General features: G+C 33.0%; 1 protein-coding gene and 1 long non-coding RNA gene across 6 annotated transcripts in view; one reads left to right on the top strand and one right to left on the bottom strand.

Annotated features, from left to right (window-relative positions):
* Positions 1–990: 990 nt before the first annotated feature.
* On the top strand, positions 991–1,917 carry LOC135841461 (uncharacterized). Its single transcript, XR_010557925.1, has 2 exons — positions 991–1,591; positions 1,725–1,917. It is a non-coding gene; the product is annotated as an uncharacterized LOC135841461 (long non-coding RNA).
* Positions 1,918–3,081: 1,164 nt separating this feature from the next.
* The window catches only part of IP3K1 (inositol-trisphosphate 3-kinase-like protein), a 116,882-nt gene continuing 107,847 nt past the window's right edge, over positions 3,082–12,116 (bottom strand). For all 5 annotated transcript variants that reach the window (XM_065358424.1, XM_065358425.1, XM_065358426.1 and 2 more), the window contains 5 exons: positions 9,015–9,446; positions 8,795–8,929; positions 7,511–7,684; positions 7,229–7,402; positions 3,082–4,032 (listed from right to left, as the gene is read on the bottom strand). In XM_065358424.1, coding sequence (XP_065214496.1) covers positions 3,958–4,032; positions 7,229–7,402; positions 7,511–7,684; positions 8,795–8,929; positions 9,015–9,446 — 990 coding nt within the window. In that variant the 3' untranslated portion in view covers positions 3,082–3,957. The remainder of the gene's footprint in view (positions 4,033–7,228; positions 7,403–7,510; positions 7,685–8,794; positions 8,930–9,014; positions 9,447–12,116) is intronic.

The raw sequence follows: 12,116 nt of genomic DNA, 5'->3' as shown, positions 1-12,116 counted from the left end.
AAAAAATAATCCACATGTACCTATCTATCAATATTAAACTCCCAAAATATTGCTTACATGAGGAGAGGAGAAGACAGGAGGTACCATAATACACTAAAATGTCGAATGAATGAGTTTTTTCTTTCAAATATGTATTTCTCACCCATTTCTCATTCCTTAAAAAGTTTTCTGACAAATAGTCGTGTTTCAATCAAAATTGCAAATGTAGATAGGTACTAATTTTCTGGAAAATGCTGCCAGAAAAAAGTAAGCACACATTTTTTCAAGAACTCATTGTAAAAAGTGGGCTTATAATGTAAAATATCAATTCAGAAGTGTCAATATGAGAGAAGTAGTGTTTTTGCCATTTGCATAAACATACAATTCTGTTTTACTTTTTAAATAATTAAATTTTTAGAAGCTTATGCCCTCTTTTCGCTCAGACTATTTTAAAATTTCTTTGTTATCCATATTGAACTTTCTGGAAAACGCTTCTTCAAAATTTTAAAATTATGTTCCTACTTCACAAAAAAGGTACGTGGATACTATATAATTTTGCTTCACGAATTAGGTAGGTATAGAGTATAAAGTTTTTGAAAACTCACTTATTTTCTTTCTTTTATTCTTTTTTTTTTTTTGATTTACCTATGAGGCTATGTTTGTTGAAAATTTTTGTTCAATTTTTTTAAAATATCAAGGGTTAAAAAATTGACTTTTCTGATCGTAAAAAATAATGTTTTTACTTCTCGAATGATTAATTTTCAAAAGTTTTAATTGAACTATCGCTTCACTTGGACCAATGTGCGTTTCTTTTCATCCATATTAGAACTTCACTCGACAGCTTTTTTGGACTGCTCCTGGAGCTTCTCCTTGAAAAACGTTAATGTTAATGAGTATAAATTACGAAAATAATTGAAATTGGTGGGTTTTCTTAAAACGATGGTTCCACCGCTTTTGAACAAGTTTCTAACATGAAAAATATTCATTGTTGAAAAATGAAACAACTGTCGCTGAAATTGAAACTCAAGAATTGAATGAAAAATGTTTACTTTTTGACCAATAAGAAGAGAAGATTTAAGCTGCAGTCTAAGATTTTGAGCCTTACGAGCTCTTGGCAGTTGACTCGTTGAAAAATTAATTTCAGTGAACGGAAAAGATCTTAGAAAGTATCCACTTAATTTTTAGACTCATATGTTCTGTTTTTTTTTTTTTTTTAATAACAAGAAATGAAGGTGGAACTACCTACTTGAAAAAAATGCTTATAAACAACGTTTACGATTGAAGAAATAGTTCTGAGGTAGATACAATTGTAGAAAAGAAAACTTTTCGTAACAATTTTTAAAACATTTTTTATCTCTTATTGTTTTAAAATATACCATAATGGTTTTGAAGAGTTTTTAGTACTTTCACACAAAGTAAAAAATATAGAACTAAAACGACTCGATCGTCAATTCGTCATTTTGAACAACCAACGCTTACTTATCTGAATACCTACTTATTGTTGTAAAACCAAGCTTGTTTGGCTTATTGAATAGTTGTGCCTTCCTTGAGAGTAAAACAGAACCCATGAATTCAGTTTTGTTTCTATTTTTCATTTTATTAATTACAAATGGTAAGTTTTTCCTTTTATTTATTTACTTAAGCTATAATGATATTAAAAACATTATTGATTCATAATCAGGATCGCCTATTAACGAATATAAATAATAATTAGACATTTGATTCCAACTCTTTATTCTATGTAGGAATCAATGACTTGTCAGCTAGGCCAACGATATGTACGGATTCAGGAACACAAAACAACTCCGCAGATTGCTCCACTGAATTCAACTCAGCTGGCTCAATCCGGAAAATGTGGTTTCCATTTATAGTTGTTTTATAGTAGATTTGACATTATTTTAAATTTCTAATGAAATAAAAATAGGTACCAAAGCATGATATAGAAAACTTATTGATCATCATTTTCCTAGCCACCGGTGAGCACTTTGAGACAAAAATCTTCTAAAATCACTTTCAAAATAATACTCAAGTATATATATGCACAATATACCTACAATTTAAATAACAAAAACAAATTCAAAAATGCAAATAAGTACCTATCTACCTAATCTCCAAAAATTTGAAACCCCTTCAGATCCACAACTCAAAAAACAAACTAAAAAAAATCTGTTCGAAAATATCAAAAACCCTAAATTTATGCAATTTAAATCATAAAAATAAATTCCAAAGTTGAGACATTTCGCGATGAAAATAAATCAAATTTAGTCATGGTACAGCAGCCATCGTTTTTTGACCAACTAGTCTCAAAATATTTTTTAAACTAGAGACCATGTTTACATATCGAAAATCACTTGTTGCTGTTCGAGACTAAACTTAGAGCATTTTCAGACCTGAAACCATGATACGAGTAGATGGCGCAAAAAATGCTCTTTTCAAAAATAGTCTCTTACTCAATTAGCTAATTTACCAAAAAGTTAGCAGCTGCGGTATTTTTTGGCATTTGACAATTTTTTTAATTATTATTATTCAAATCGCATACCGACCTAATATTTTGATTTGAAGATGGTTTTCTTTTGATTTTCAAAACTACGAGTATGAGGCAGCTCCGTGTGGCCAGCCCCGACCATGTGGGGGTGGGGGTCGAAAATAGTGCCAATCGTTTGTGCTTCGTTTGTGCACGCTTGTGCACTAATTTATTTTTTCGTTTTTTGAGTTGCCTATGGTATGTTTTTACAGGGGCATTTCTTGTCAATGAAAAATCGTCGTGTTTCTCTTTGGTTGGTTATTCAAACTACTTTTCAAATGTTTTCAAAGAAATTTTGATTTTTTAAAGATTATTTGGGTAATTTTGAATTTATATCTTTCTTCTGAAACGCATATCGTATATTTTTAACGTGATTTATAATCCATCTTCGGGTAAATTAGAGTTTTTACAATCATTTTTTGAGTTGCCTATGGCATGGTTTCATAGGAGTATTCATAACCAGCGTGGCTCGACTTTTTTCACCCTTAACCACTCAAAAATCAATCACCACCCAACACTCGATCGTCAATGAATATTTCCCAATAACTCACAAGAACAAAACGAAGCAGAAGCAGACATAAATGAAAATTATTTTATTGAAATCGATTCTTCGACTTACGTATTATTCGTATATGGCATAATAAAAAAAGTATCATACAAACGTAGTAAGAGACATGAAATAGGTAGGTACTAAAATGGAAGCACAATAAAAATAGCCACACTTAAATTAAAAATTTTAGTACAAAACATCTCTCTAATAGTAAAATTCTCAAACACTGTACAAAAAATAATACACATTACTCCATTATTAAGGAAGAAGAAGAACTACAAAAAAAAAAAAAGATGGAATTCTAAAATTAAATAAAAATCATTACATAGGTCTCGACGAGATGAATTTTTCATCGAGTTACAAAACCTACACTCGTTTGTTTAAATAAATGCAAATTAAGGCAGGTTTACAACAAACCGATATTGGTTTTCGTCGTTACACTATACAAAAAGGCATGTACCAAAAACGTTCTTCAAATTAAGTATGAATTATGGAAGACCGATAGTAATTCTTTTTTTCAATTTAAAACGTCGTATAAAAATATAAATTTAAAACTTCGCTCTAGGTAGATGGAAAAATACATATTATAATCGTACAAAAAAATAAATTAAATAAAAATCGAACAAATTTACAAAACAAAAATTAAGGAGGGAGAAAAAGGAAACTTTTACACGAATTTATGCGCAATTTTGTTAACAAATGTTTTCAAAAGATTTACGACTACGATCAATAAATTTATATGTATTAATTTAAACAGTTAACAAATGTAAACTAGGAACATGAACACAAACAGGTTTCAACCGTTTTTTTTTCCTGAAATATAAATGACTAGATTATGCAAGTCATAAACACGTGGTGGTCTCTATTTTCTCTCATTTTTTCTTGTTTACGGTGCGAAAACTGTTCATGACGTCAGTAGAACCGAAGGCGTTGATGCTTCAGTCTTCACGTTCAATGGAATTTTAATATTTTCCATCTTCTGTAAGCAGAATAAAAGAACCACTATTAAATACACTGTGCCAACAAACGCTCTCTCAGGCTATTTTTAACCTATAGGTAAGAGTATTCGCTTATATCAATATCGGAGTGGCGTAATGAACGAACGACGAATAGAAATGAGAACCTTTATCGCGACTACAAATACAAAATTTTAACAAAGTGGTTTTACGTTTGCATATACTGTAATACGTCAAATGAACAGTTCATCATTCGAGAACCTTTTTTCAAACTATCTAATCAAATTGCCAACACACGCGTCTAATACGTAGGTAGGTAACTTATCGATACAAGTCGTCGTCGTAACCAGTTACACAAATACGACCTTCGATTTGTACGACAACCGAGAGGTGAACCCATTTTTTTTTTTTTTTTTTTTTCAAAAACACTACGTCTACGAGTTGTAATAATTGTTTTCATGTATTTTTGCTATGAAATGATATAATCACTGATCCTGAGTTGATTGATAACATCGAGGTAAGTATGCAATATGCATTAAAAAAATACGATCGAGTTACATATTTTGCTGGATTGCAATATTGAAATACATATTTACTATTTAATTTATGTCTCACATTACGATAGAAGAAAAGAATGAGACACTTGAAAACTGAATAAGAAAGGTAAATCTAAGTAGCAAGTACTCGTAGCTTCCTAGTTGAATTTTGAACAGCGACCTTCGAAAGTGATTTTTGTCTTGAATGACGCTCATATGCGCAAGTAGAAATCGTATAGATCATGAAACATTTGAAAAATATTCCATAAAGGAACTTCATCTGGCCTAGATCGTTTCGTACTGCTTACATGTTACTCATCTGACTCTCCAGATTAAAATAATAGATTACGTACGTATATTAAAATTTCATCGGTGGGTATTCGGTTTGCATAACGTCATGGGATACGTCATACGGAGTAAATATTATTAAAAATTACATTCACTCAAGGTAAACGTTCGAAGATGAGAAATTAACCTTATTTGAATTTCGGTTTCAGTTGCCATAAATATGTACTTATTTCAGATCCTGTTCCTGTTTAGGAAAGTGAAAAGTTTCGAGTTATTTTTATAACATTTTTGGGAGAAAAATTAATTTTTTTCTGTCTGGAGAGCTTGGGAAATTTTTTATTCATTTTGAAATTTGAATTCAAATTTTATATTTACTACTCTAATGAGAAAAATTTTATTTCAAATTGGAAAAAGAATGTGTTAAAACTCCATAGCCAAAATTTCAGCTGCTCGAATTAATTTTTTTATTTTTGGCGAATTTTTGAAAATTAAAAATTTGATATTTTCGTCAATTCATGCTTTTTTCAACTTAATATTCGAGGGGAAAATTCCAGAAATTTGCACAAATGGCTCTATTTCACCTGAAACCGAATTTCACTATTTCGTGCCATTCTGGAGACTCCAGCTTGAATTTTGAAATTCCTCCAGAAAGTGTGAAAGTTGACTTGAGGAGTTGAAAATTGAATTGTGGCTTACTTTCGAGACCTATTCATTGAGTTTATCTACATTTGGTCATTGGTCTGATCTCCAGGCGGACATTTCAAATGCTTTTTTTAGATCAGATAATTTGTAAGGAAAAAATTCAAAAACTCAAAACAATTTTCTGTTTGTAGAAATATTTTTGAAATTCTATGAAATCAGCTCCTCAAATCCGAATTTCACTATTTTGAGCTTTTCTGGAGCCTCGAGCACGATTTTTGATTGCTCCAAAATTATGAAATTTCTCCAGGAGTAGCGAAATTAATATGAGGAGCTAAAAACCGAAGCCACAACTCAATTTTTAGGTACTCAAATTAATTTTCATGCTTTCTGCAGAAATTTTAAAATTCTGGAGAAATTGAAAATCGCGCTGGAGCCTCCAGAATGACCGAAAATGGTAAAATTCAGTTCGAGGGAGTCGATCGATCTTAGTTTCAGAACTCATTTTCATCATTTTTACTTGAAAAAAACGAGTTAGGTACATATTTTTTTTTAAAAAAAAACATAAATTGCCTAAATAATCAATTTTTAATTTTCAAAAATTCGCCAAAAATCGAGAAATCAATTTGAGCAGCTGAAATTTTGGTCAATAGATGTTTAGACCACGCTCTTTCCAAAAATCACGATCGCATTTAAATTGAAGGCGGACACCCGAAGAAGTTCCCTCGTAAAATCAATGATTAAAAATCTCAATTTCATCAATTTTCTGTATAGTTCTCATCAAAAAAATGATTACAAATCAACTCGGAAACAAATCACGATGAAAACGAAGAAAGGAAAAAACAAGATATAAAACGTACATTACGAGCAATACGTACCTCTAATACCTACACGAATAAACCTAAGTAAACGTGTAGGTCAAAAAAAAAAAATTATAAAACATTATCCAGCTCGCAAAATGATAAAAAAAATTATTTTAAGACTGTTATGACGTTTCCTGAACGAATATTCGAGCGATTTTCCGGTAAAACGTAAAAGTTTAAGAGCTTATCATCATGCTTTGTTTTTCATTTCCAATGTTACCACGCTCAGTTGACGAAAAGTAGAAAAAAAATCGTCTGAAAAACACGACGATAAAGCACGATTTTACGATTCGAGTTGGAGGATTATTTTAGAATCGCGTTCGTATGCTCGTATTTTTTTCCATCACGGAGATATTATTAACACTGCGGTGAGAATTACGCACGAGTTTGTATGTAGTCTTATCAAAATACATGGTTACGGTTGAAGGCGCGTTGAAATTGCTCATTGCGAATTTTTTTTATCTCCAAATGTTCCTCTATATCCAACACATAGTAAGAATTTTTCGTATTCCATGTGTTTAAAATAGAAAAAAAAAATTGCTAAACAGTACATGTAGATACTAAGTATGGGCGACGACCAGACGAACAATGCGTACAGCAGGAAACCAGCCCGAAGAAATTGTAAGCTCAAAAAACACTTACAAATTAACGCTACAACGCATTTCAATTATGGAATCAATTATCGGGCGAAAATTTCAAGGACTAATTAAGTTTTAAAAATTCAAACACGTACGAGTTCGCGCGCTCGTGCCCGCTCTTGCAAAAAAAAAAAAGAAAGGATTAAAGAATGAACGCCGACTCCGAGCAATTTGTAGGTACTACAATTGTACTAGTAATAGCCTATGTACACAGATATATTCGTATTGTAGGTAAGTATGTGTATTTGTACTTACGTTAATCAGCATATCCAAGCCATAGAGGAACCCCTCTTCGTGATTGCCCGGAGACCAAGGAAGTCTATGAGTCAAAATTTTATCCGAAGGAACGGGTCTGGTTTTGGCGAAATCTATTAACCACGCGCCTACTTTAACGTCGTCGTATATAATTAATATACTGCTTCCGACTACCTAAAGTACACACGTAAATATACACAAAGACTTTAGTAATTACGATCTTCCATATCGATGAATACAAAAAAGAAGAAAAAAAAAGAAAGCATAACACATCGTACGTACTTCGTGAGTTCTAAAATACTGCGACTGCTCTAAAGTGGTGCGGATTTCCGTCAGTCTTGTCACCAGTCTTTGTCTGATATCTTCTCTGTTACTGAGGAACAATGATAATGTGTCGCTAACTTCTGGCGAGCTTTTGACTTTTTTCAAATCGGTTACAGGTTTCGAGCCACGGAACTGTAAAACAGTAACGATAGATTGTTAGAAAAGTTTTCGTCGAATGATCTTTGAATCCAGTAGAAATATGAGTCAAAAATCAGAAAATGGGTGGATGAGAGGGGAGGGGGTGAGGTGATCATGGGGATAAAAGGCAGCGAATTGCAAAATGTAAATAATCATCGAAGACGAACCATAGTTTGTGAATCATTAGCGAACGAATTGATTCGTGTAAGTGACTCGTTCGCGAACGAATCGATTCATTTATCTAATTTTTGGCGAATCATTTACGAACGAATTGAATTAATTTTTGGTGAATAATTCGCGAACGAATTGATTCGTATAAGTGACTCGTTCGCGAACGAATCGATTCATTTACCTAATTTTTGGCGAATCATTCACGAACGAATTGAATCATTTTTGGTGAATCATTCGCGAACGAATTGATTCATATAAATGACTCGTTCGCGAACGAATCGATTCATTTACCTAATTTTTGACGAATCATTCACGAACGAATTGAATTAATTTTTGGTGAATCATTCACGAACGAATTGAACCATTTTTGGTGAATCATTCGCGAACGAATTGAATCATTTTTGGTGAATCATTCGCAAAAAAATTGATTCATAAATTGAAGAATTGATCATTGGGGTGGATCATGAAAAAAGTCTAGACGGATTGTGACCAAATTCGTAGAAACTTTCATTTTGAGTTGAAAGTTACTTGGAAAAATTTTAGCTCCGGAGGTGCCCTTGTAGGGGAGGTCTGAGTTCTCAAAAAGAAGGTAATTCTGCTCAAGCTCCTCCTACCCAACCTGTTTTGAGAAAAATGACCCAAATCCAAAAGATCCTATTTCACCCGAGTAGTTGAAAATTTACAAATCGTTTATTTATGGGTAAATTTGTGTTCTGAAAATTCAGAAGAGAAAACAGGGCAATATTTTCACCAATTGGCATTATTAGAATGGTGAGATGACCATCAACTGCAATTTGAGTCTGGTCTCAACTCGTTTTAAATTTAATTCATCGAAGGTCGCGAAACATTGCACATTCATCCAGATTATACACTACACGAAGCTAATCACCTCACTAGATCTTATACTATCGAAAAAATAAAATAAATACCAACCTTCATAGCTTCGATTCTAAATCCTAACGTACTAGTGGAACTCTGCTCCTCTCTAAACTGCATATAACGTAATTTAGTCACAGCCCTGGATGTATGTTCTTCGGCAGTAGGTGCATTAGGATCAACTGCGATCATCTAAAAATTGAAGAAATTAAACGCCATTAGCATCATGATTTTTTCATTTTTCAACCTTATACAAGTTCTTCATCCTTATACGTACTTTTAAATATAAGTCTTCCCTGGCGAACGTATTCTGTACTTCGGATTCTAGAAACGTCCTCGTACCCATTTTAATATCCATCACGTGAGGATCTCTGAAACCGTGTAGTAAGTCTTGCAATTCGATAAACGTTTCTCCGGCGTATTCGACTTCGCGTAGATATCTCGGTACAATATCTTTCAAAGCGGGTTCTTGCGATAGAGCTTCGTAAACATTGCGTTCGGTACCGCCACTGCATTTCTTCCAAATAGTTCCAGGTCCAGCTGGCGCAAAACAATCCGGATGTCCTGATAATTGGAACCACGATTGGTTCGAAATTTTCGTACTCGTCGTGGTATTACTAATCGGTTCCGATTCTTTGGCAACAGCCGAGCTGCTGTGTTGTCGTCTGAGTAACACATCGCTGGCTGGTGCTGCTAATCCTAATGCATTCTGTAAAGAGAGAGAAAGAAAAAAAACACGTAAGAAAAATCATATGACTGATACACAGCAACTGGCTTGTAAACAGATATTTCGGCTATACCAACATCCTAAAAGGTCAAGAAGCCGGTAGTCCGGTAACCTACATTATGTTCATTCGACCTCATTTCTATCCTTCTCATTCATTCGTCTGCTACGTAACCTTATCAATGCATTGCCCGCGTAAAATTAGGTCTATCTAAACGCCACGACCTTTCGAACAAATTCAACACTAAAGTTGTTGATGACTTGAAATAGCTTTTTTCACCTCTCTCCTCCTTCTTCGCGTGAGCTAGGCTGTTGATTCGATGTTATCTTTATATGTAACGCCTTCTACATATTACTATAACCTTACTCTGGGAAATTCTTCTACAGGACATTGAACTCTTTTCTAGTTATAATACACGCATTGTAAACGGCTTTACGAAGACGTCTCTCTCTTTCTCTTTCGAGCCAACATAGTGTGTTAATTATGTAGATAGACAGATACACTTCGAGTCTTCACTACGGAGAAATTCGTGCCGGTAGGTAAACGTATTCTGTGGCGGATGTCAAGATGAAAGCAAGAGTTAAAAAAAAATATCGAATACCAGTCACGTGAAATAATTCATCTTTGAGCGAAAATTCCACCAAAAAAAATATCAATTGACATTTGGCAACTTGATTCCCCTGACGGAGCAGTTATTTCTGAACAAGTCTCAATATCTCACTCAAAATTTCGGTTATCTAAGCACTTCAACAATCCTGAAAATGATCATTTCCCTATCATAGGTATCGAATGATATGGCAAAGTCCAAGTCTAATGATTTTTTTCCTAGAAATCTTCCACAAGAACTCCTTCAACATTCAACTTAGACATCTAGTTCAACTTCAAACCACTATATTTCGAAACTGAATTACGAGAAAATTCGAATAATTCAAGAAAATTGATAATCCATCACGTAGCATCGTCTTCCAAGTAGAAACTAAACAAAAATCTACGTAAGTTTTAACCTTGACCTAGACAATAGGTAACTACGTATGGATTATAACTGGAAAATATGTACTTATTCACGCAGAAAAATAAATACGTAGGTACGTACTTAACACGATTGTTTTCTAGTGAAGGCAGAATAGAATAATATTCAAAACATAATAAGATTTGAGAATTTTCAAGTATGTATGTAATTTTAAAAAATAGAATAGAATAAAAATTGTGTACAGAAAACGTAAAAGATTAATGGCTTTAATTCGTATAGGTAACCTTTGTTAATCAATACTTTAGTAATTCCATTCAATCTCTTTTCAGCCTTAATTTTTATCCAGCTTCAAAACTCGATCAATGTTAAACAGAAAAGCGGATTTCATCTACGACTCCTTTCCCCTTCCCCTCATTTTTTAAGAAAAAAAGATACGACCATCTACCAAAAAAATCTTTAGTTTTAAATCAATGCATTAAGATGAAATTCTGCTGGTTCTTTTTTCAAATATTTCACTTGAAAACACGTTTTTCCAGAAAGGTGGATAGGTTGAAAAAATTTAGAAATTATACTGATTGGATCTTCGAAAATTTAGTTTTCAATTTTTTTCAAATTTTCAATGTTGATGATTTTTTTGCCTGAAATATTGAAAATTAGCTAAAACTGTGCTCATTCGATAAAATTTTTAGGATTATTTTCGAACCAGGAAAAAGAAAATCGAAAGAGCAGCCAAAAATACACCAGCAGCCCAAATTCAAAGAGATGAATTTCATTTTTTCGGTGAATTTTTGAAAATTTAAAGGCAAATTATGTAAGATTTGATCAAATTGGAATAGAAAGCTGAAATTTTGTTCGTACCTTATTTTCAATCACTCGAATAGATTTTTAGGAAATTTAAGTTGTTTTGGAGCGTCCGGAGGATTTTTGAATTTTAAATTTTTGCAATGATCATTTTCCATTTTTTTTTTTTTGAAAATTAAAAATTCGAAAATTTGCTGGAGAGCTTAAAACAACTCGAAACCACCAGATTCTGGAGTCAAAAATGGATGCCAACCAAATTTCACTGTTTTTTTTTTTTTTTTTTTTTCAAGAGACAAGTTTGTTCTATTTTCCTAAAATTATCGCAGGAGTCCAGAGAAAATTTTGGAGTAAAATCTCATTTTAGGCCATTTTATGGCTATTTTTCTAAGACTGGAAAATCCAAAAATCCGCTGGATACTCCAGGACAACTAAAAAACCACCACCAATCGATTAGAAAATACATACAAAAATAGACCAAAAGTCGAAAATTGAAATTCAGTATCTGAAATTTATTCCGGAAGTGCATTTTTCCATGCTGCCCCCTCCCCCTCCCCGGTTATTCGAAGCTTGAGGATAAGTAATATTTCTATAATGTATCTAAAAAATCTGACACTTTGTCCCAGCACGAATCCAACTCGAAATTTCGTTTAAAACTTCGCAAAATATTTGAAACTCCCCCCTCAAGGCAAATTGCCTTTCTAATCGTGCGTAAAATTCGACTATCGAAGGCTTTTACCACAACTGACGTACTTTTCTTACTCGGAACGCTTTCTCAATACACATCGGATCTTGTCAGAAGAATTCCACATTCGTTCTTGTGAGAGACTATGAATGACGTCAACACTGACGAAATCTCACTATATTTGAAACGACAAAATATCTC

The sequence above is a fragment of the Planococcus citri genome, chromosome 3 (assembly GCF_950023065.1).
Source record: "Planococcus citri chromosome 3, ihPlaCitr1.1, whole genome shotgun sequence".
Taxonomy (NCBI): domain Eukaryota; kingdom Metazoa; phylum Arthropoda; class Insecta; order Hemiptera; family Pseudococcidae; genus Planococcus; species Planococcus citri.
Note: the sequence above shows the minus strand (reverse complement) of the source record. Positions and strands in the feature narration are given on the sequence as shown.